The 24659-nt window shown below is 42.5% G+C and overlaps 1 protein-coding gene across 5 annotated transcripts in view; it reads right to left on the reverse strand.

The window, feature by feature from the left end:
• Window positions 1-24659, reverse strand: part of ZNF827 (zinc finger protein 827) — a 163417-nt gene that overhangs the window by 39636 nt on the left and 99122 nt on the right. For all 5 annotated transcript variants that reach the window (XM_036423643.2, XM_036423646.2, XM_036423649.2 and 2 more), the window contains exon 8: window positions 18604-18707. In XM_036423643.2, the coding sequence (XP_036279536.1) occupies window positions 18604-18707 (104 nt within the window). The remainder of the gene's footprint in view (window positions 1-18603; window positions 18708-24659) is intronic.

Raw genomic sequence — 24659 nt, forward strand, 5'->3', positions numbered from 1 at the left:
TTGTTCCACGGAATCAGCTCACTCCAAGCAAATCATATCTTCAAGATCTCTTTCCTGTTGGAAAGAGTGGGGCAGACGTGCACTGGGAAGAGATACGTCAGGCCCGTCACCTGTCCTGAGGTGTGACTCAGGGTGAGGAAATGCTGTCACCTTGCGTTTCTTTCTGATCCCTGCACGCAACGGGAAGGTCCCCAGCACCTTTGGCATAATGAAAGATTGTCAGGATACGGGAAGCCCATCAATTTGATGTTCACTTTCATCAACATAGCAGATGATGGGGCGGGATGGGAATTGCATTAGATTTTGCTTGGGATAATTCTCTCTTTGCTGATTTCTGGAGTGGGTGGACAGGAAGACATCTCTTCTTTTCCCTTTTAATGCACATGCTTTTAAAAGCTTAGCTGATTGTTGCAATCCATCATTGCCAACAACCAAAACACTCCATTATTTCAATTTGTACATTTTACCATTCATAGGGCATGAGATGAGGAAGGGGGACAGCAGCAAAGATGATCTGCTATTCTTAGGAAGAGATTATTTTCAAAAATAAAAATTAGCCCTAGCTGGTTTGGCTCAGCGGATAAAGTGGACTGAGGAGTCCCAGGTTTGATTCTAGCCTAGGGTACGTATCTCGGTTGCAGGCTTGATCCTAGTCCTTGTTGGGGCATGTGAAAAAAGCAACCAATCAATGTGTCTCTTTCACACCCATATTTCTCTCTCTCTCTAAAAAATCAATGGAAAAATACCCTCAGGCAAGGATTACAATGAATTAATAAAAATTAAAGGCAACTTATTGGGGAGAGGAGGCCACTTATCTGTATCTAACAGTCTGAAAAAGAACCAGTCATAGTTACCTGTATCCAAGAAATTGCAAGTCCGAAGATGAATTTCAGATACTAAGGACCTAAAGAGTTCACTTAATGTCTAAATGCAGAACTTTAAAAAATCTCTTCTTTTTCTTCCCACTTAATTTCACTTTGCCATTACTTTAATAAAATTTTTGAGAAGCAATTCAGAGGTATTTGATCTTCAGTGAGATTCACTTAAATGTAAAGACATCATTACTTTCTCTTTCCTATTGAGATTCAGAGCAGAATATTCCTAGCCCACACAGGGAAAGGGTTAGGTTCCAATTATTTCCTTTGTTTTTAGTGTTGTGGGCACAGCTTCAAAGGTCTGGTTGGGGAGTGATCCGATCATCTCAATAAGAATGGAAATTTGGATCCATAGAGTGTTGGCACAAACCAGCTTGTTGAGTCAAAACCAAAGCTGCTGGCACCAAGGCGGTGATCTGTATCTGCCCAAAGGTAACTGAAAGGTGGCAGAGGACTCTGGGCATCCTTATCCCTTAGCCGAGTGGTGCTCACATTTCTGGTTGTGATCGGCTGGCACATCATGAAATAAACTTAGTGGGTTTCAACCAGCATTAAAATATCAGAAATGATGCATGTTAAAGATTCTTTCATTGACCTCAATCTCTATCTATCTATTTACCTAACCTTCCTATTTATTAACAAATCTGTGTGTATTTTACATTGTCATTTAACATATATGCACCCATACATAAACACCTGAAATTTACTCTGGGTTTTTGCCAAAAAGTTTGAAAGCCACTAACTTGGTACATCATTCCATCTACTTGGTTATGATAAAGTAGTACCGTAAGAGACCAAGTCTATTAGAACCCAATATCTAAAGTAAGAAATATCCTTTTACAGATTTAAAATTACTCCTTTTAGAAACCTCTTTAATCTCACCCAAACTCAGCAATTTGAACAAAATGAGCCCAACCTGGTTATCACCTTCCGAAGGGAAAGAAAATTACCTCTTTACTAGCACACTGTATCACCGTCACTCCTAGTTCTTCAATTGTACAAACAAAGGCGGCCATGCTGGAATTCAGCTCTTTGCAACAGGATTTAGAAAGTGTCATGGATAGAGTTTAAGAGTAGTTAATATCATCATCTTGAGGACGTCAGTCACACAATCTGACTCATGAGACGTATTCTCTGCCTCTGTTCTGAGCAGCGTGAAGCTTTTCCAGTTCATCAAAGGATTCCTTATGAATCAGTTTATCAGTTTATAAGATTCCCCAAGATCCTAAGAACATCAGAGTCAGCAATAAAATTTAGCTTGAGCCAGTAAGATTTCCCAAAGGTCTAACTGCAGGTTTATGCCCAGTTCCCCAAGAAAATAAAAATGACATAAATGCATTCAGTGGATTAAACACCCAGGGTTATTTATGCATTAAAAAAAAAAATCTAGTTTCTTAAGATGATACAGTTTTCCTTAAATTCACTTCTTTTTGTTATAACTTTTTCTAATATATGATGTGCTACTTTGAAAATAAGCCACCACTACTATGGAGCCATTAATTAGTCAATTAAAAACTTTAAAAAAAATACAAAATGTCTGAAGGGAAAATTTCTATTTCAAATAGCAAAACCCTTTTTAGAGATTTTGACCAGTTTGCTCGCACATGCTATAGGAGGTGAACACACACACACACACACACACACACACACACACACACGTGAAAATGGATGTAAGGTTTCTCCTCTCTCCAGCTCACCCTTTACCCCAGTGAATTTTGAAGCTTGCATCACCCTGGAGGAAACTGTAATTCAGACTCACTCTCTAGCTCTGTATTAAGCAGTCAACCTCACAGCTTGCCAGCAAGGAGAGGACTTCTTATTTTATCACTGAAACATATTATCTCACTCCTATCTCAGCCAACTGCCTCTGAACAGCTTGTCTAAAGAATGGTACTATAACAGGTCTAGACTAGATAATCAACTACTCTCTTCTGGTGGCTAAAAATCACTTAAAACAAAAATGTAGCTGAATAATGTATTTATATAACACAAGTCTTGAAAAGTCTATGAAGAATCTACATTTCCTCATATATTATGGATAGCAAGGTATTTTTAAAAAAGTTTTTTCAACATCTGAGGATTATTGGAGGTAAATGGGAAGTGACACACACACACACACACACACACACACACACACACACACATGTGTTTATATATATAGCCAAAAGGAAGTCTTGAACCTGAGCCTTCCTGGGGTGGTGATCACCTTACTTAGTAACTGGGTAGTGTATTTAAGTATGAGAGACAAAGAAATCCCTTATTAAGTACTGTTAACACAAATGGCAAAAGGCATACTCTAAAATAGGGGTGTCGAACTCAATCAGAGAAGGGGCCAAAATCTAAAATCCAGCCTAAATCTCGGGCCGAATGGTTTACTGAACAGTCATAAACTGTCATTGTGATGGAAACGCAGCGGAGTGCAGTGATGACAGCTCGGTGCGGGCCACAATGCAAGGCCTGGCGGGACGGATTTGGCCCGCGGGCCTTGTGTTTGACACATGTGCTCTAAAAGATTCATGATATGTACTAGCAAGCATGAACTTTTTAAGTTGTCAGAAATGCATGTATGTAACAAATATGTATGAATTCTGTTGTAAATAACTGGATGTTACTGCCTTACACAATATAGTTTGGTAGACTGTTTGTAAAATGTCATTAGTGGTTTTAGGATTGTCAGTCACCGCTTCAGTGGCAATACTGGCTAAACACACATACACGATAGCCTCTAGGTTGGCTTTGAAAGCACCTATTAATTTGCAGCTTTACTGATGGTTCACAGCTCCTGACACAGCGCCTTGTAAGGGATGTGGGAGCACTCCTGTGAAGCCGAACCCACATTTCCCAAGAAGATACTCGCTTTCCTTCAATGAATCCTAAAGAATGAATTTGTCTTTTCGTTATTTAAAAAATTTTAATTTTAAGTTCTATGACTTTCTGAGTCATTTTTTTATTAAGATGAACTTTGGAGACTCCCCTTCCCCAAATATTCAGCTAAATATCTAGGGAGTCATTTTTAACAGGTTAAAAAAAAAAAAAAAACCACCCACACTTTTGGTTAAGCATAATAAAGTAAAAATATAACTCCTCTTTTATAACTTAATAGGAAGAAAAGTTAAATGAGGTAAATTTCGGGCAACACTCATCATTAATAATTAATTATAGCACTGATTCTATCCATTATAAAAATAATGCCCAACAAATTAAATTTAATTTTCTTTGCTTCTCTTATCTTTATGCAGGGCCTTTCTGTTTCCATTAAGCCTTTTAGAGAACTTTATTAGGGCTTTAAATATTAAAAAAGAAAGAGTCAGATTAACTTTTTAAATGGAAGTGAGATCATGTCACTTCTCCACTCAACACATTCCAATGGTTTCTGGCATACTTGCAGAAAAATCCCACATGTCCTGGGCTCTATGAGCCATTCTCCCTCCCCTCCAGCCTCACCTTCTTTCCTGCAGCCACTTCCCCAAGAAGCCACGCCCAACCTCACCTCAGGGCCTGGCAGTTACTGCTCCCTTGGCCCAGAACACTCTGACCCACACATCATGATATCACTTGCTTCCTACTTGCTATAGGTGTTTGCTTAAATTATACCTGTTTAGGGAGAACTTTCTTTGACCACCCTACCTTAGTTGGCCCCTTCCTAATCCTTCTGTTTACCTTAGTTTTTCCCCCAAGATGTTTTATTACAATATATATACATATTATATATATGTGTACAAAGTGTACAAAGTTATATATATATATATATATATATATATATATATATATATATATATATATATACACACACACACACACACACACACACCACAAAGTTACATATTATAACTTTTTGTTATATATGAATATGTATTATATATATCTTATAATGTTATGAGGATATATTATATGCACACTTTATAATTATTTGTTTGTTGTCTGCCTCTCTCCCTAGGTGTAAACCCCATTAGGACAGGGACTTTGCTTTGTTCACTGGTGTTCCCCAGGATCTAAAAAGTACCTGGTATATAGTAGCTGCTCAGTAAGTAATTGTTGAATGAAGGAATAAACTTCCTTTTCAACCCAGGGGTACCTGCACCTCACATTATAGCTTTCCACACTGCTCATCAAATACTTGATGGCATTCAGATCCTTTTATGTTTAATTTTCGCTTTATAACATCTCAGTATCCTCTGACACTGTTGGAGAAGATGGAAGATCATCTGAGGAGAAAGTCAATGAGCCTTTCTCTAGCCACTGAGACAATTTTTCTAACTGTCCTCTCTCATTAGGAAACTAAACAGAAACCACAGAAATGTGAACACTCATTATAGTTTTTGAAAAAACTGTTGAAAATACCCCCAATCAGCAGTGATTAGTTTATTAATTATACCCAAGTACATGATATGAGACCAATAGAGCAATGCAACAGTTCAGTGGACTATTCTATTAAACACTATTTTCAACAATCACATTAAATAAGAAGGGGTAAAGTTACTTTCTAACAGCTGGCATCCTAATACAAATTTAATTAATTAATCTCCCTTGTAAGGTTAAGAATAAGTCATTATCCTCAAGTGAGCTTAGTAAGTACCCAAATTGAAATTCATATTTAAATGATGGTGGTCATATTTTCCATATGAGGATTTCATAGCTCTTTGTTAATAACTTACAGGATATGTTAATAACCTACATTTTTTTAAACAACTCTGCCAATATTTTTTTCATTGTGTTTAGGAATCTTGGAAGAAGGCTTATTCTATGTGTGAGCACAATAATAGTTATATTGTAGTATAACTAAAAGCATCTTATCTTTATTCCTTAACACTTTATGCCTTCTAATAAATTTGACATTTTCTTTATAATTTTCTTTATAACTTTCTTTAAAAGTGTCCCATTCTCATTTTAGAAAACTAGAACGTAGAAAAGTGGGGGTACAAACCCCAAAACCACAACCACAGTTCCCATCATCATCCAAAGTCTTAAGCATTTTGATGGACTTCCATTTTATTCCTTTTTCACATCCAAATTCTTTTTTAAAAATTAATTACTATGAAAGGCTTGCAGCCCAAGACAAGTCTTAGTATGACACCAGTGATGATATTTTTAAAATACCACATTTTCGAGTGATAAAAGTAACAGTTGGGAGATAGACCAGAGTGCTTTAAAAATTAACATTTTTCATAAAAATGAAAAACAATTTGGCTGAAAATAGTGTCAAAATTAACTTTCACATACCCAAAGCATGCCTACATGATAAAAGCTTTTACAAGAGTACACATTTTCTTTTTTTCTGAGTAAAATTTTCCTTTGCTTTTCTCTTGGCAAGTACCTAGCAATACATTAAAAATTAGTGAGAAAAAAATAATTTGTATGAGTCATGTTGCCTTTAAGACAAAATAGTTGTTACCTAAAACACATATAATAAATAATTCCTGCCTCTATGCTCTAGTGAAGACTGACAGCCAGAATTTGGACCTAATCTTTTTTTTGTAAATTATTCTACGTTTGGACTATTGATCTCCCAAATTATTCTGCTTCCTTGAATATAGCCGATTTCCCTGAAAACCTCACCATTGCCTTTTCTGGGATCCACCCATTCATAAATCTTTCAATTGAACTTTTTTGGAGCTTAATTCCATTCAAGTTAAAAGAGAAGCAACTGATCTGAGTGACTCATTCCTGGATACATACAGCAGGGAACTAGATTTTGCAGATGGATGAGTCATTTTGGCTGGATGGGAAAAAGATACCTAAGGGTACATGTAACAGAAGATGAAGAAATCGTGATGGTCATGGGTGCCAATAAACACAAGACATTAAAACAGAGTCTCTTAGTCTGAAGTACTTTGATGTCTTAAGATAGATCCTACTTTGCTAACACCCCTTACAAGTTTTTTCCCGCCAACATTTTGATCTCTTCTAGCTGAAAAATACCTTCATTCATTTTTGATGATTTTAGATCTACCTTTTGTTTTTTCTGGGATCACATTTAAATGTGGTTTTGTTGAAGCTGATCTCCTTTTCCAAAGCTCCACATATATCCTTAAGTTAGAAACTTCCAGAGAGGTTTGGTGTCGAGTGTTCAGTACCAGAATATACAAGGCAGTTTCTCCTTTGTTCAAAATGAAAGGAGCATAGTGATGATTTCTAATTATAAAAACAACAGAGGCTTATTTAAAAAACGGAAGTCCTTACAATTAGAAATCATTTGTAATCCTATTTAAACTGACACAACAGTTAACATTTCTCCATCTACCATTCCTGTTTCATGGATATACATATTTTTACAAACTATGGGATCACAGCATTCATATGGGTTTGTAACCTCTTTATGTTCTCATGAATTGTATGAAAAACTCATTGAACTCTGGCATCTAGCTGGAGGAGTTCATTGTAGGAAGATGGCTAAGAATCATTGCTTTATCTATATTTTTATTTATTTATTTATTTATTTATATTTTTAATAGGTTTTCATTGATTTCAGAGAGGAAGCAAAAGGGGAGAGAGATAGAAACACTAATGATGACAGATAATCATGGATAGGCTCCTCCTAAATGCTCCCTACTGGGGATTGAGTCTGCAACCTGGACATATGCCCTGAGCGGGAATTAAACTGTGACCTCCTGGTTCATGGGTTGATGCTCAACCACTGAACCACACCAACTGGGCTTTATCTATATTTTTAGTAGTTCACTTAATTTAGAGATTATTTAATAAGGATCCAAATCATTATATATATAAACGACATTCTAAAAAACCTGTGATTTGAATACATATGTATCCCACTTTACTTTCTTAAAACTTTTAAAACATTATAACAGTAATGTAAATTAATGGTAAAAAAAAATAGTACAAAGGACATAAACTAAAATAACTTTCATTTACTATCCCTCTCTTGCTCATCCAAGTCCCTTTCACACCTCAGTGGTAGTCACTGTTCACAGTTTATCTTTGAGAAATTATCTTGGCACATGTGAGCCCATTATGGGCACATAAAATGTACCACACCTCTGTTTTTGTGTGTGTGTCTTTTTTAACATAAATGGGGTCATGTCACACATGTTGTCAGCAGTCAGCTTTTTGTTTATTTTTAAAATCTAACAATATATCTGGAACATCTTTTCAAATACATTTTAAAAATTAACTTCCTTAATAGCTGTAAAATTTTCCATCCTATGTCCCATGGTTCATTTCACCAGCTCCCTGCCTAGTTTGTTTTCAGGTCTTTTTGCCACAGAACACTCCTTTGTCCATATACCTTAATCTTTGTCCACATACCTTAGTGTGACTTGCTCAAGTCTATTTGTATTCAATTCCTAGAAGGGGGTATTGGGGTCCAAGTTCACAAAACCACATGGAGCATTGTATTTCTCTGTAACTTAGAGAACTCATTTCTTAGTTACATGCTTAACAGTATTTAATGTAAGGCTTGCCTCATGTAAGCCCTACAATGGCTCATAATAGAAGGAGGGAAGGAAAAGACTGGGATGAGACAGAATGCAAACACATTTGGGAGTACAGATAGGAGATGAGAGCAGACGTGGCTGTATGGGGGCATCTCTGAGGCCATAGGGCCTGGCCCTGCTATGTCCTGTATAGGTGGGGGCAGGGGAAGGTGAAAGACTAAAGGTGGGCAGCCTGAGAGCTGTGGAAACATGCATAAGAAACAACTGGGGAAGTAGCAGAAAATTTGTGGGACTTGTTTCCCAGGCAAGAGGAAAGGCCATGCACAACTTGTAGATAATTTGAAAGAAAAAGAACTATTTCCATTTCGTGGGCTCTCCGAATTTCAGGACAGTCAGACCTGAATTCAAATCTGCCTCACACACAGTTTCCCATAGTGCTTACAAGACACCCCTATGTGAAATTCTGCTTTATTGGGATCAAAATATAACACTATTCCTCAATAAAATAATTTACTTTAAAAGAGAAGCTCATTTGATGGAGTGATTGGCTCACAGATGGGAAAAAGTTCTTTTTGAAATAATTCCAAGCTTTTTAATATAAGATTAATGAGAGTTTTTTGTGCTTGGGAAGTCTATTATTACATGTGAAAAATTGGGATTGGATTTTCACATCAAATCACCTAAGGCTTCTTATACCTCCATCTCCTACTATCTGCCCTCAGAAAAGCTGCCCTAGACTTTTTCTGGTGGTTGTCAGTTAGGTCTGTGTTTAAGGTGGAAACCACAAGCACACTAGCTCTATGATCTTTCTCCTGTCAAGATAAAGCATTTAATTCTAAAAAGAGAGCTTCAGCATGGTAGTGAGACCAGCTATACTTGGAAAGGGCTTTACTGCACACCTTGTGTTTATAGGCAGATCCATTTTAATCTGTATTTAAAAACCATCTTTTTTAAACTATGTTTTGTAATCAAAGTCTTATCCAATCTCTCGTTTAAAACATTTAATATTAGTTTCACAAACAGCATAGTTGTTTTTTGGGGAAGCCAGACAAATGGTGTCCAACCTCATGGTCTGTCATGGTGGGTGCCGATGATGATGCTATCCACCAAGATAGAAAAAAATAGGATGGAGAGGAGGATTTAATTAATGAATTTTGGAGGGAAGGTATGGGGACAGTTGGGAGGTGGAGGACATGATCCATTTAGCTTGGGACCTGTTAAAGAGCTCGAGAGACCTCTGTGTGGGATGTCTCAACAGACCACCAGTGGCTGGTGTGGTGAACCTGATATCATTAAGCAAATGCAAAGATTACCCTTCCTTCAGCGCTTCTAGTTAACATCTTTCTTTTCTGGATGATAAATTGAAAATATAAGTGATAAGTACTAAAGGAAACAGACCATAGGGCCAAAATTGCAGCTCCTGACTGTCACTCCAATAGCTACATCAAGGGAGGGCAGTGGTGTGACTTGGAGTGGGAATATAGGATGGATGTATTTGAATGAAAATAGATGGTCTAGTTTACAAGTGGAATGGCTTTTTCCCCGTCCCCTGGTTGCCAGAGGCAGTTGCTGTCCTGAAAAAGAATAAACATGAAGAAGAAATCTCATGCAATTCATAGCAAAGGAATGGGAGAGCATATTGTGTACACAGGGAAAGGGCCTTGTAGATGGAAGAAGCCAGTCCCAAACGGAGGCCAGGCTCACTACATTGTGGTTTTCAAATACTCTCCACCATCCATTTTGCATACTTGAGAGCTTGGTCTATTACAGTACTAGTCATGCTCAAGGCATCTATCTCAGCAATCTGCAAAAGTAACGGCACAACCACAGGCCTTACGGAGGCCATGTAAATGCTGTGCAAAATATTTTATGTGAGCACACGCAACTCTTCTCCGGTCCCAGGAAGTTCCCAGGCATTTCCCTCCCTAACCCACCCCCAGGTGACCACAGCCTCAGTGGGTAGCATGTATCTGAGAAACAAAGTCCTCACGCTGGGTTTTTAAAAGGCCTTTTGGATATTTCCCACAAAGCACAAACATGAAAGTGTTGATGATTATCTTCAACATGATGACTCTACCCCCATGCTATCTGGGTGGAGATAAAGAGGCTTGGCCAACACCACAGTTTTCCTCCCAGTCTTTGTGGTTTTTATAGATAGTTCAGGTGATGCAACCAAACTGGATAGAAATGTCTCCATTGGATAGGTTACTGCCCTTACCAAAACATATGCCTTACCCCTGCAACTGTTGGTCTACAGACACCCAGTTAGTTACACTTTTTCACAAGAACTAAACTGGACCCAGAGCTGACACTGCTTAATGTGAGACCTTTCTCTACCGAGTTAATGGCATCAGTAGCGCTCCTTGGGAACTCACCTACACTAAGACCAGACGGGGCTAGCTGTGAGCCCACCATCTTCAGTCTGAAATAACATTATCTGGACCGTGAAGGTCCTTAGCAATAAAAACTTCTCCTTCTGGTAAACACCTGACAGACTAGAGCTCACCTCCTGCAGGCATATCAACAAAATGTCATATGCAAGGCAAGGCAGAATCCTGCCTCAATTGGAAGCACAACAGGAATCAGCTACATCAACCTACATGCCATTTGGTTCAGGGCAGTAAGCTCGTGCTGCTGAAGGAAATGGTCCTGCAAATGGGAAACTGTATAATTGAAAGACCTTTGTCATCGTTAGCACTGCTGTGGTCTCTGAAGTGAATGCGCACTGGCTATCGATGGCCTGGAGGTGAACGCTTGGCATCCAGACCCACCTGTTTGTGAATGAGCCTGTCAGCCCTACCAAATGCAGAAATACCATCATCAGCACACAGCTTGGTGAATTTGCATGTAATCAGCAGCCAGGTAAAGAAACTGAACGTCCAGCGCCCTCTTTCTGGCCCCACCCTCAACTCCGAGTACCCGGCCTTTCAAGCATCACTTACAGTGCCTTGTTCCTTCCCCAAGTCTTGGTGGGGGTGGAAGAAATTCAGGGGAAACACACCTAGACTCCACTCGGATCTCCCCCTGCACTAGCATATATTAGTAGTTTTGGCCGAACAAAGAAAATGAAAGAACCTAGGTAGTCACAGTATGTCACCGATGGCAGAGCTTTTGAAAGAGGGGATGTGGAAGAAGGTCCGAGACCTCCCATTCTCTTTCTATTGGAAACCCGGCCAGGACTACGCCTGGGTTCTCCTGATTCTCAGGAAAGAACTTTTTCCTGTGAGCCGCTGCTGACCAGATCACCACGCACTTCAGTGGGATAAGTTTTATTTAACCAGGAGGTCTCTAGACAGTTTCATCAAGCTATTTCTATGGTCCAAATGATCCATTAAAGATTACTGAAAAGAACATAAACAGTTTCTTTAACTTTCATAACTGAAAGAAACATTCCAAGTGACTATGATCACTGACAGCAAAGTATTAAAGGAAGAAAAATAGAAATGGAAGAGAACAGAATTAGAATGTTATTAATAAATAGTACAAATCCTGGCTGGGTAGCTCAGTTGGCTAGAGCATGGTCCTGACACACCAAGGTTGCGGGTTTGAGCTCCGGTCAGGGCACATAGAAGAATCAACCAATTAATGCATAAATAAGTGGAACAACAGACTGATCTCTCTCTAAAAATATAAAGTCAATAAGTAAATAAATATACAAATAATACATTCTTATCTTGTAAATTCTTTGAAATGCCTTTAAGGACTACTTTTGATTCCTATATAAAAGAAGGCATTTCCCTGTGTTCCCAATTCCTATGAATAGAGGCATACGTTGGACAGCGAAGAAGGCTGGTAAAAGGATTCATTTAAAATACGGTGTTGGAGGATTGCTCTATGGATATCCTGAACCACCAGAAAGACGAACAAGTGGGTCCTACAGCAAATTAACCCTGAAACATCGCTGGAGGCAACACTGAAGCTGTTCGATTTAGGGCACATCATGAGAAGGCAGGGTTCTTTGGAAAAGACAATGATGCCGGGAAAAACAGAAGGCAGCAGGATAAGAGACAACCAAATATGAGATGGACTGACTCCATAAACGAAGATGTAGGCATGAGTCTGCAGGAGCTGAGCAGGGCTGTTGAGGACATGACATTGGGGACATCACTCATCATAGGGTCAACAGGAGTCAGAGCAGAAGGCAATCCATCAGTAATAGTTCAAATGCCAAATGTGGGTATGTGTGGGCAAACACTGGGGAGATGTGGTTACCGCTGGTGACGCATTCTCTGACTTAGTGGGCACCATGACAGGGCAGAAAGAGGGAAGATGAACTGTGCAGTTCTGCGTTTGAATTCCTACGCTGCCACTCACCCACATTGTGAGTTTGAACAAGCTCTGAAATCTCTCTGCAAAAGGTACAAACTTCTGGTCATAAGAAAAGTAAGTCATAGGAATCTGATGTGCAGCATGGTGACTGAAGTTCACAATACTGTAATGTATGTTTGAAAGTTGCTAAGAGAGCTCTGCCCACTGTGGCTCAGTTGGTTGGAGCCTCAGCTGGTGCACCAGAAGGTTGCCGGTTCAATTCCTGGTCAGGGCACATACCCGGGTTGTGGGCTCAATCCCCAGTAAGGGGCATGCAGAAGGCAGCCTCTCACCAGTGTTTCTATCTTCCTCTCCCTTCTTCTCTTTCTCAAATCAATAAAAATATTTCTTTAAAAAGAAAGTTGCTTAAGAGAGTAGGTCTTAAAAGTTCTCATCACAAGAATAAATTTATAACTATGTTAGGTGATGAATGTAAACTAAACTTATTGTGGTAATCACTTTGCACTATAAGCATCAAATTATACTATGTACCTTGAACTAATACAATGTTATATGTCAATTACATAGCAATAAGCTAGAAAAGACTATTAAATCTCTCTGAACCTCTATTTAGTCATCTGTAAATTGAGCATAACTTCTGTCAGAATGAGGTGTTTACAGAATTAAATGAGATGGCATAGGTCCTGTGCCTGACAATTTAGAAGGTCCTTGATAACTATTAGCTTCCCTCTCTGTACAGAATAAATTTGTTTAATCAAAAAGGAGCTTAAACTACAAAATGATACATGCCAACAATACCCGATGTTCTATTGTTTATCCGTGACTTAGTCTGAATGTAAAAAAGAACCTGGTATGTTTGAAAAAGGATTGAAGAAAATGCCTTGCTGTAATCCAGGGCAGCTTTGGATGTGTCTCCCTTGAGGGATGAGTTGGGAAGTCTTAATATAAAGAAGTGACGGGCACATTTTTAAGCCACTGTCTGAAAGAAGTCATTCATATCTGGACAGTAGCATGGCAGGCTGGGTTAGTTGCAGCTGGCACTCTAATTCCAGGCATCATTTATTTAGAGTTCAGAAAAGTGTAGGACATGGTACCACTCCAATTAGATTGATGGGCAAATAGAGAGAGGACAATGGATCAAGAATTGGCCTGGGGACAGGCAGACCATGCCAAAGCAGCTCCCTTTCTTTCTTTCTTTCTTTCTTTCTTTCTTTCTTTCTTTCTTTCTTCCTTCCTTCCTTCCTTCCTTCCTTCCTTCCTTCCTTCCTTCCTTCCTTCCTTCCTTCCTCCCTCCCTCCCTCCCTCCCTCCCTCCCTCCCTCCCCCCCCCTTTTTTTTTTTTTTTAACATATTATATTGATTTTTTACAGAGAGGAAGGGAGAGAGATAGAGAGCTAGAAACGTCGCAACCAGCTGCCTCTTGCGCACCCCCTACCGGGGATGTGCCCGCAACCAATGTACATGCCCTTGGCCGGAATCGAACTTGAGACCTTTCAGCCCGCAGACCGACGCTCTACCCACTGAGCCAAACCGGCTTTGGCCCAAAGCAGCTTTTTCATTTGACATCAGATCCTGCTTGGCATCTCAGGTCCTAAAGTGATCTAAAATTTCCCCATGTTCTTTGCTATCTGCTTGTATATTATAAACAACAACAATGGAAAGAGGGCTTTTAAAAAGAAGTTAGCAAATAACGGGAGTCGGGATTTACACCTCTAATTGCTGATATGCTCTACACTCACTCTGAGCCCCATCTGAAATAACAAACAGAAGCGCCAGTGACTCCGAATGCTGTGAGAGAATTCCAGGGAGACCCCCATTTCCCTTCACACCCACACGGGTTGTGTTATTGTGTTTTGGCTTAAAGCAGAGCAAACAGACTGGGACTTCAAACGTCACAGTGTTTGAAAGCCGTGCTGAGACAGACACTCTTCCCTTCGCAGCAGACACAGGCAGCTGCAGGGGCAGGGCTCCTGCTCCCCTCTCAGAAGCACCGCCCTCCGCACCCTGACCAGCACCCGAACCCAGAACCTTTCTTCACTAACATGGTTCTTCCACAGAGCGAGACAACTGTGCCTTAGACCAAGTGCACGAAACTACACACGGCCTGTGATTCTCTCTGCCCCAGGACAGGAGAGTTCTCCTCTTTCTTTTGCAAAATCACCACCAGCAGCACCACCACCCAGGGGGCACTCAGCATCTGTTCACAGCTTGAACGGTATTCGGTCCCCACGCTGCTCCGGCAGGTGACAGCAGCTTCTAAATCGTCGTGTTATTAAGGACGCTGGTGTTACCTCTAAGACATTCATGGCAAGTAAAGACTTTAGGTCTGGGCTCTCGAGCCTTCTTTGGTTAGCAGGAAAGTCATTCTAGAAAAATCAGTGGCAACACCAGAGGCCAAGGCACCGTGCAGCTCTGTGTTGATTCTGTTTCCCTGGCATGGTGGCAGCTGTGTGTCTCGGATACCATCTGCCGAAGGCACATGCCTAGCTAACTGTGCTATTCTCGATGTCTCCACAGCCCACGGTCCTCCCCACCCTCCCCGCTTAGCGATCCCTCACACGGCTGCTTCCTTCTCCACGCACTGGCCTTAAGTGAACCTCCAGTGAGGGACAGTGCCCCTGCCCCATGGTCTCACGCCAAAGTTTGAGAAGAATTTCATCCCATGGATAGAAGGGATATAAACATATACCAATCTCTACTGTTGAATGAATGCTGTGGGTTCTCAGCATTTGCAAGGGATTTCTTAGATTGGAACTAGGCCCATGTAATCTCATTACTTATGGTCTCTACTAGATAATTGGGAACCTGAGGTAATTCTCCGGACTGACATTTATCTTTGCAGTAGAGGCCTGATGCACAAAATTCATGCAAGAGTAGGCCTTCCTTCCCCCGGCTGCAGGCACCAGCTTCCCTCTGGCACCAGAGACCCGGGATTCTCCCTCAGCTCTATTTTTGCCCATAAGGTCCTCTGGAAGGACATCCAGTCTAATTAGCATATTACACTTTTGTTATTACAGAATATCTGTGGAAAGAAGTTTGCAAGGTACATAAAGGATAGAAATAATATTTTAATGGCACGGTTGAAAGCACCCAACAGAAATGTTCTAAGGACTCTGGGGCCTTTGTTGCTATACTAACCACAGATTATTTTCTGCTTAGTCACTAAAGCCAGCTGTCTCCTTCCTGGCCTCCTCATTTCTGCACAGTCACTGTCATTCCTTAACTCCACCTGTTCATGGCATAGCTAGCCAGCCTCCCAGCCCAGTCAGTCACCCCTGTCTCCCCATCTGCCTCTCCGCCCCTCCTTTCCTTCTCACCCAGGCCCTCATTACTAAGGCTGCCCCAGCGCCGCATCCCCTCTGAACTCTGCTTTCTTGTCATGTCTTCTCCAGTGATTCAGCAATGTGCTGCCCACTTGGTCTTTCAAAAACTTCTGTATGAATTCGTGACTCTTATACCACAGAACTTAAGATCCTCAGCAATAGCTTCAAATCTCCTTGTCCCCAGCATAGCATTTCAGCAGAGGACTGGAGTAAATGTCAGCCCACCGTATCCCAGACCCCTGGGCTTAATATACTTTGGGATTCATACTTTTCCTGATTTTAAGACGATAATATGGTGCACAATGCATATTTTCTGCAACACTCCAGTGGACCTTTATAATCAAGTACTGAATGTTGATATTTCTGCAACAAAATGCATGAATTCTACCCTTGGCCTATTATCTACAGACTGTAAATAGGCTCGTATTTGTTTGTATCACTGAGTAATTTATTTTAAAAGTAGTGGTTGGGAGAGCTTTTGGGTTTCCGAGTTGTGGATAAGGGAGTGGGAGCATTTATTCAGCAGGGGTATCATGTCCAGTCATCACTACCCGAAGCTGAAAGAAATGTTTACTTGGGAAGTCTCCATGCTTCAATAATTTGTTAACTCAGATTGGTCTTCTCCACAATTGGTTCAAATGACTGCGTCTTTCCTTACAAAACATGTCTTCAGCTTACAGGAACTGTGTGCTCACAGGTTGTCCTGATCATTTGTAACTTTTCTCATTTTAACGCCACTTGCCAAGCATGGCCCCTGGCTTATTTGTAAAAAGCCCCCGTTCACTTGTGGGTTTTGGTATAATGTAAACATCACTTGGCTTCTCCTCTGCCTGAAGAGAGGCTTTCTGAGGGACAGAGGTTGGCTCTCCCGCTGGTGAATGGTGCGTTTACGTTTCTAAAATCCCCACTGTGCTGACTTTCCCCTCAAAATAAGTTAACTTTAAAAAAATATATATATTTATTGATTTTTTATAGAGAAGAAGGGAGAGGAAGAGTTAGAAACATCGATGAGAGAGAAACACCAATCAGCTGCCTCCTGCATGCCCCCCACCGGGGATGTGCCCACAACCACGGTACATGCCCTTGACCGGAATCGAACCCGGGACCCTTCAGTCCGCAGGCCAACGCTCTATCCACTGAGCCACACCGGTTAGGGCAAAAATAAGTTAACTTTTTAAGTGTAAGTTTATCTCATTTATCTCACAAGCAAATGACAGAAACGCCGCCTGTACGCAGTGAGACATGTGCTGATATCACTGTGACCGTAAACCCATCTTAAAATACAACCAAGCCCAACACCGAGACTGCAATGCAGGGCCGGCACATCCATCACAGGCACGGGCTGGATAGGTAACAGCACTCCGACCAGCAATTCCTAGGCAGTTATTTTGACATTAGAAAGTCACAATCCATCAACTCAACAGCAGGGCGATAATTTGGGGACCAGGGAGATGGCTATTCAAAAGGACACTGTGGGAAGTAAACAATAGTTCCGAAAGCCGTTTGAGAATGAAGACATCAACTAAGCGGAATTTCCTTCCACCCCTGGAACCGGGTGTCAGGTAATGTGTTTTGGGGGACATGTGTTATTTATGGTGATTGGACTGAAAAGTCCTGTGGAGCTAAACAGCATGCGGGTTGCCTGGACTCTGCAGATGAGAAGAAATGGGTCTGTCGTCACAAGACTGAAGGGCAACAAAGCTGCCCTTTCCCAACTGTCTGTTAGACACCCCTTCCGATGACTTGTGATGCCCAAGCCAACGTTTCTAAGATGCTGCTTAGCTCTTTCAGAATTGCACACTACTCAGATCTCTAGATATCTGTGATGTGACCCGGCTCCTTGGCTGTGTGGAGGACACCTGGACTTATTTTTGCAGGGGTTCCCGGCCAACACCCCTGCTGCTAGACCCCCCTGCACATGCACCGAGCCAGGGGCTCCCACCGCTCTCCTGGAAGAAGGAATGGGTGTGGAGGCCACAGAGAGCTTCTGAGGTTCTCCCTGTGGCTGGGAGGAAGGTAACCACAGCAGGTGTTGGGGTGGGGGTGGGGTGAGTAAGGAGTACAGGCTGCAGGGCAGTGGTTCTCAAATGTCCTCATTTCATAATACCTCCGAGGACACCCACCAGCCCTGAGGACGATCATGCTGTTGATAAGGGGACAACAAACACATCTTTTTTTTTTTTACTCTGGAAAGGAAAGAGGAAGAGTAGATAAGAAATTATGTACTGATGCTCAAATGGCAAAAGGGAGCATCAGATGGATATAAGCAGACAGTCTAAGAAGAGTGAAATCTGGGGGCAAGGTTGTCTCCACAGAAACTGAAGCGGTCTTTGCAGCGGCCCACGCCCCACGGGGTCCTGACCTGTCCCGCCTGGGGCACCCCCCTCCCCTACCTTCCCGGCTGTCTCCTGAAATACTGACAACGTGAAAAGCAAATTATTTTCAGGTTACACTCCGCTATTTCAAAGATTAAGAACGTCGCTGCACGAACGAAACACCAGCAGGTAAACAACAATGAGCCGCTGAAGCAGACGGAGAGCTTTCTCACCGTCTGCATTTTCCTTTAATGAACTTTTGTGGCTGCTGAAATTGAGTTCCTCCCTCTTTTTAAAAACCTGGCTTCCTCATATGAATAACACATGTGAAGATCAACACATTCACCGAAAGCTTCTGAAAACTCACACGTTTCAGAAAAGTAATTTTTAAGCGATCAATAGTAAAAGCAAAGCCAACGGCGTTTCCATACCTGGTGCTGGTATTCTCGCGTGGAGCGCGGCGTCGCTGGGCAGCAGGTCTTTTGAATTGGAGGAGAACGGTGATTGTCTAAATGTATCTTCTGAAAAGAAAGGGCTGGGGGTCGGGGAGGAGGAGTGAAGTTTAGTAAATTAAAGTTATTGAAGAGCATCAGCCCCAAACACACACACACACACATACTGGATAATATCTTTTTTTAAATGGCGTTCAGAGACCATAAGAAGATTGTGCTTAAAACAGAGAAAGTATATTACATCAGACAAGTCCCATGTGCGCATTCTGCTGCTAGGTTTTATGTCAGGTAAATATATGACATATTGTACTTGAAAGACGGTTAAGCCCGCAGTCAGGACAGTTGAGCACTGAATTTTACGGTTGTGTTATATGTTCTGTGAGTGTGTTAAGCTCAGAGGAAGAATCAGAAAGGCCTGTCCGAGGTTCTTCCCAGCGTGGCGATAGGCTTGCCTTGGCTCACCCTCATGCTGGCACCTGATCCCTTGGGGATCAGCAGTGTGCCTTATTAGCAGGGCAGATGGCTGGAGCCAGGGGCCGTTTCACTGAAGGAGACACCCCGATGGTCCCTGCAGATATAGAGAGGCGTCTTAGGATTGTCTTGGTTTGGAAGGAGTTAAAGCCGGCTAATGGGGCTGCCAGAAGGATACTGGGAGCACCTTCATTTTCCATGAAACTGAGGCCCTGACTTGAGTGATTCTCAGTACGGGGGCTGGAACCAGGGACACAAACACCCAGCCAGGGTTTCCACTGACACCACAGCCACAGTGAGCACAAAGCCCGCTCACACCATCCATCTTCCATACCTCCAACATAAACTGTAAAGAAGTATTGTGATCACATGTGAGAATGCTGGAGTATCCAGCAGCTTCTAAGAACTGGCAATACCTACTTATAACAGGGAAAATTTCATCGAGGGAACTGGGTACACAGGTGGTGGGCAGTGCATAGGGTGCAGCAAAGCCAGCCAGAGATAGGGAAAGCTGGGGGCCACCACCACCCTGAGGCGGTAGGGACAAAAGGACATAAATGGGAGCTGGGGCCACAGGGAAGGCACAGCTGCTGCAGAAGACGGAAAAACACCCTAGCTCTTCCTCAAGCCCCACCCCCATCTCCCATCAGGGCTTCTGATTGGCTGAACCATCCCAGAAGCCAAACAGCCCACAGGGATCAGGCCCCCTGCAAACCCACAGATCACAGGAAAGAAAAGATCTGAGGGCACACAAACCTAGGATTCCATGACAGGTGCTGCTTTCTAAAAAACGCCGCAAGGCTATGGTTGCTATTATTAAATGTTATAAAGGAGACAGTAAGATAAAATGAAAGACATAAATATGTTCAAAAAGTAAAACATACATTAATAAACTTACAGTTTTACCGAACAGTTAGGCTAGGTTTAATGCAGCGTTGTGTTGCATACATTTTTTGTTCTGTTATTTTTATCTTTTCCCCCTCTTTCTTTATTGATTAAGGTATTACATATGTGTTCTTATCCCCCCATTGCCTCCCCCCTCCTGCTTATGCACTCACCCCCCTGGCGTCTGTGTCCATTGGTTATGCTTATATACATGCATACAAGTCCTTTGGTTGATCTCCCTCACAACCTCCACCCTCCCCTACCTTCCCTCTGAGGTTTGAGCATCTGATCAATGCTTCTTTTTAGTTATATCTTACACAAAGACAATTTAATAGGCTTAACAACAAACTGGCTGTAGGCTAGCAAGCACTGGGGAATGGGGAGACACACCATTTTATGCCGAACATCTCGTAACCTGTAAACGATACAAACACTGAAAGGGAAAGGCCACGCAGTATGGAGTCTAAGAACATGCGCGTGAGAGGACGCAGTTCTGGGTTCAAACTCCAGCTTCCCCTCTCAGAGCTGTGTGGCCCTGCACAAATATTAAACTCTCAGAGCCTGCACGTCTTGCTTCTAAAATGGCAGGATCACAGTAACCATCTCGCAGAGGAGCTGTGAGGACCCATCAAGACCCTCCATGGAACATGCTTTTCCCAGTGTCCAGCAAACAGTAAGTGCTCCAGAAATGTGGGTTGTTTGTTATTTGCATCTGCCTACCTGAAGGAGTGCAGAAATGAAACATGCCTCACAAAATGGCAAGATGTGCCGTTTCCTTGAATAAAATAAATGAAGGAAAGGTTGCTCTGATTTGGAAGGGTCAGCTGACTACTGGAGGGACGAGGTAAAGCTTCAATATTTCATGAAGAAAACTGTTGAGAGTCAGTGCACTTTTACTGGTGAAGATGTAGAGACGTTGGAGGATTGTTGGTCAAACCCAGAGTGTAAGATTTCTCAGTCCCACCTCCCTAGTTCTGAAGCTTCCACAGGAGGCGACAGTGGACCATTCACATGGACACACCACAAGCTGGGCCTGGGCACAGGGTGAAGAGCAGGCAGTGGGCCTGCCTGTTACTGTCACGCTGGCTGTGGCAGTTACCTTGACATCGGAGAGTCCAGGGGAGCCCATGGGGAACTGTTTGGTCTGAAATGTGGAGTCTTCCATAAGTCGCAAGAGGGTCCCCCTAAAGGCCATCCAGACTGTCACCCTTCTTTCCACAGAGAAACATTGCCCTCATTCTCTCGGGTTCACAGTAACCGTGAGTGAGCGCCTACACTATGCCAGGCCTGGGAACAGATCGCAGAGAGCAAAGAGGTCTCTGTGCACAGGTGAAAGGGAACTGTCACGTGACTAGTGCTGAAGACGGGAGGGGTCCAGAGCTACCTTGGGGGCTGGCCTGGCCAGGACGACCAGGAAGCCTTGCTGCAGAAGCCACAGCTGCAACGCTCCGAGTTCATGTCCACTCAGTCCGGGAGGTGGGTGTGCAATGGGTTACACAGAGTTTGGAATTGGAAGGATCTGAGGCTGAATGCCATACTGGCCACTTACAGTCAAGTGACCTTTTTCAAATCAATACTCTCTCTAGCCTCAGTTTCATCATTGGAAAGAGGTTTAAAAATACCATCTCTATAAGGGTGCTATCTGCGTTAAATAAGACATTTCATGTTAAAGTTCTTAGTGCATGTACAGTAAACACGAACACTAGTATTGCTTACACTGTTCCAAGGTGCTCTGTGTGTATTAATGTCACTTAAGGACCCTATGGTGTAGCTGCCACTATTATTATCTGTATTTTGTTCAGTGGAGAAACTCAGGCACAGCGAAGTTAGATAGCTGTCCGTGCCATGAGCGGAGCCAGCATTTGAATCCAGGCAGGCTGGCATCCAGTGTGCACTCTCACCCGCTAAGCTGCTTCTGTGTGGTCTCTTAGCATCTAGGCAACTCATGGACAACACAGAATCATGATGCTTGGAATGGACAAAACAAAGGGAAGGAGGGGGCAGGAGAGAGGAGGGAGGATGGGAGCAGCCACTTTAGTAAGCAGGATCCTGGGACACTGAAGGAAGACTGTATCAATTGAGAAGTTGAACAAGTGAAAATAATTTCAGTCTTTACTTCTCTCTAGAAGTTAAGGGATGCTCCACTTTTCGAATATTCCCACAACACCGGGGATGGGGCAATTTGCAATGCTAACCCTTCTCCACTGCCTGTACCCACTGTTCCTGGGGGCAAACCCCTCGCTATTATGAAGCCCAAATGAGAAGGGTAGGGTAATGAGGCCATGAGGTGTTGGCCAATCTCTAACTCAACACAAATATGAAGCTCATGGTGGCACTACGACCACCTAGATTGGCATCCATGCCTCAGGAAGAGAAGGAGGAGAGACCAAACCCGGAGCATGCCCCATGGAGCATGGGCTTGCTCAATGGCTTTAGATCCCCAACAACACTGGTCATCTTTCCGGTGCCCACGCTCTGAGGACAGGAGACCACCCTGCAGCTTCGTGCCGTGTGATGCAATGTCTAGCACTGGGATGGTGTTCCTTAAGCTCCTTTCCCTGTGCGGATCTCCCATTCTCAGCAGTTGCCCAGCTTTGCAGGGGATGAAGCCGGCACCCCGTTCAGGCTGCAATGCCTGAGGGGTGGGGGAAGGTGGTGGGGAGGGAAGGCCCAGGAGGTGCCCCACACAGGGTGAGCCGAGTCTGAATCTTCCCAGGGAGAAAAATACATGAAACACAGCTTCACAATGTAGTCGTCTCTGACACACGTCTGTTCAGTCCTCAGTAACCACTTCTTCCACAAAAGGAGCTGGTTTGTGCATGTTGCAACCTCTCACTTCCTGACTCTCCTGAACTTGAGTCATATTACTACGAAAAAGCCTCTCCATTAAAAAGTGAGTCAAGGAAGTGGAAAAGGGCAAACACTATTAAAAATTGATCTATGGCCGAAACTGGTTTGGCTCAGTGGATAGAACGTCGGTCTGCGGACTGAAAGGTTCCAGGTTCGATTCCGGTCAAGGGCTTGTACCTTGGTTGCGGGAACATCCCCAATAGTGGGTGTGCAAGAGGCAGCTGGTCGATGTTTCTCTCTCATGGATGTGCCTCTTTATCCCTCTCCCTTCCTCTCTATAAAAAATAAATAAAATATATTTAAAAAATTGATCCGTGATCAATATATTTGGTTAAAAAGTTGGTAAAGGAGCAGGTTTAAACTAAAGGTTAGTGGGGGGAGGGAGGGAAAGGATCTGTCACTTAGGGAACAAATCACCATCTACCACAACATGCCCCTGTCAGCCCTGCACAGTAACAGGTTCCCTGGAAGACGTAGCTGATTTGCGTACACATTCAGTACACATTCAGAAGTAGCATCTAGAATGTATTGGTGTAGGACTGCCCAACACACCATTATTTTTCCTGCTTTGTGTTACTTAACAAAGGCAAAAACTTATCTATTCAATGTTCTTCTCTGGATAAACATGAAATGGAGATTAAACGTGTGTTTCTGTAGAAAATCTACAGGTTAAAATACGTGACTGGGCAACTCCAGGCATTAGGCGGCCTGGGCTGTAGGGTCAACAGCACGGGGCTTCAGAACAAAAAGATTTACAGTTAATAATAAAACAGTCCATAAAGGATTATGACTCTAAGTAGCGATATGTTTTGCTAAGTGCCAACGCGGCACCGGGATCTCCACTTTTAACATCCGAGGGCTCACAGGGAGCTCGCTGCCCACAGACCAGCCGGCTTGCCACCCCTCCCCTAGGGCCACCGTGAAAACCAAAACACCAGCCTTTCTCAGTGAGGTGGCCATAGCAACACAGAACTGAAAGGAAAAGAAGAAGGTGGACGCAATATGTAAGGGAAAGTTAAGAAGAAAACATGTGTTTAGTAATGACACAATAATTTTTAAGGAACGACAGAAGAAGTATTTTTTTTTTCTTTCTTTCTTTCCTTCTAGAAGACAATGATAATAACTCCTAGGGCTGAATTTGGAGATGACAAATTGAAAAGAAAGATTAAACACAGGGGAAATGAAAAGATCTTGCTCCATAATGACTTTTTACTCAGAACATATAAGGATCTACGTATTTTAGGGTGGAATGAAATTCTATTAAATGTAAGGGTTTCTGGTACATCATCCTGAGTGACATCTTAACTTCAATCCCCACGTAGACAAAATTTTCTTTAATGAATAAAAAAGATGGGGTATGTTCAAGTGAAAATACTTGAGTCTCCAACTTCCATATTTTTTTCTAAGAGCTGGGTAAAATATGTCTAAAAGAATTTGGACTAGTTTTTAATATTTTTAAAATTGATTTCAGAGAAGAAGGGAGAGAAAGAGAAATAGAAACATCCATGATGAGAGAGAATCCTTGATTGGCTACCTCTTGCCTGCCCCACACTGGGGATGGAGTCGGCAACCAGGCATGTGCCCTGACCAGGAATTGAACCATGACCTCCTGGTTCACAGGTCGATGCTCAACCACTGAGTCACGCCAGCTGGGCTAGGTTAATTTTTATATCGCTTTGTTTTATTTTAAGGAAATGTCAAGAATAAGTGATCTGACTCAGATATTTCCGAGAAGCCACATACTGTGAAAGAAGAGTCAGCAGCCCCATTCTGGGCTGGAGAAGGGCCATGGGAGCCAGAGAAGTTACCTCTCTCTGGCTCCTCACTGG

This window comes from Pipistrellus kuhlii, unplaced genomic scaffold (assembly GCF_014108245.1).
Source record: "Pipistrellus kuhlii isolate mPipKuh1 unplaced genomic scaffold, mPipKuh1.p scaffold_m20_p_8, whole genome shotgun sequence".
Lineage (NCBI taxonomy): Eukaryota > Metazoa > Chordata > Mammalia > Chiroptera > Vespertilionidae > Pipistrellus > Pipistrellus kuhlii.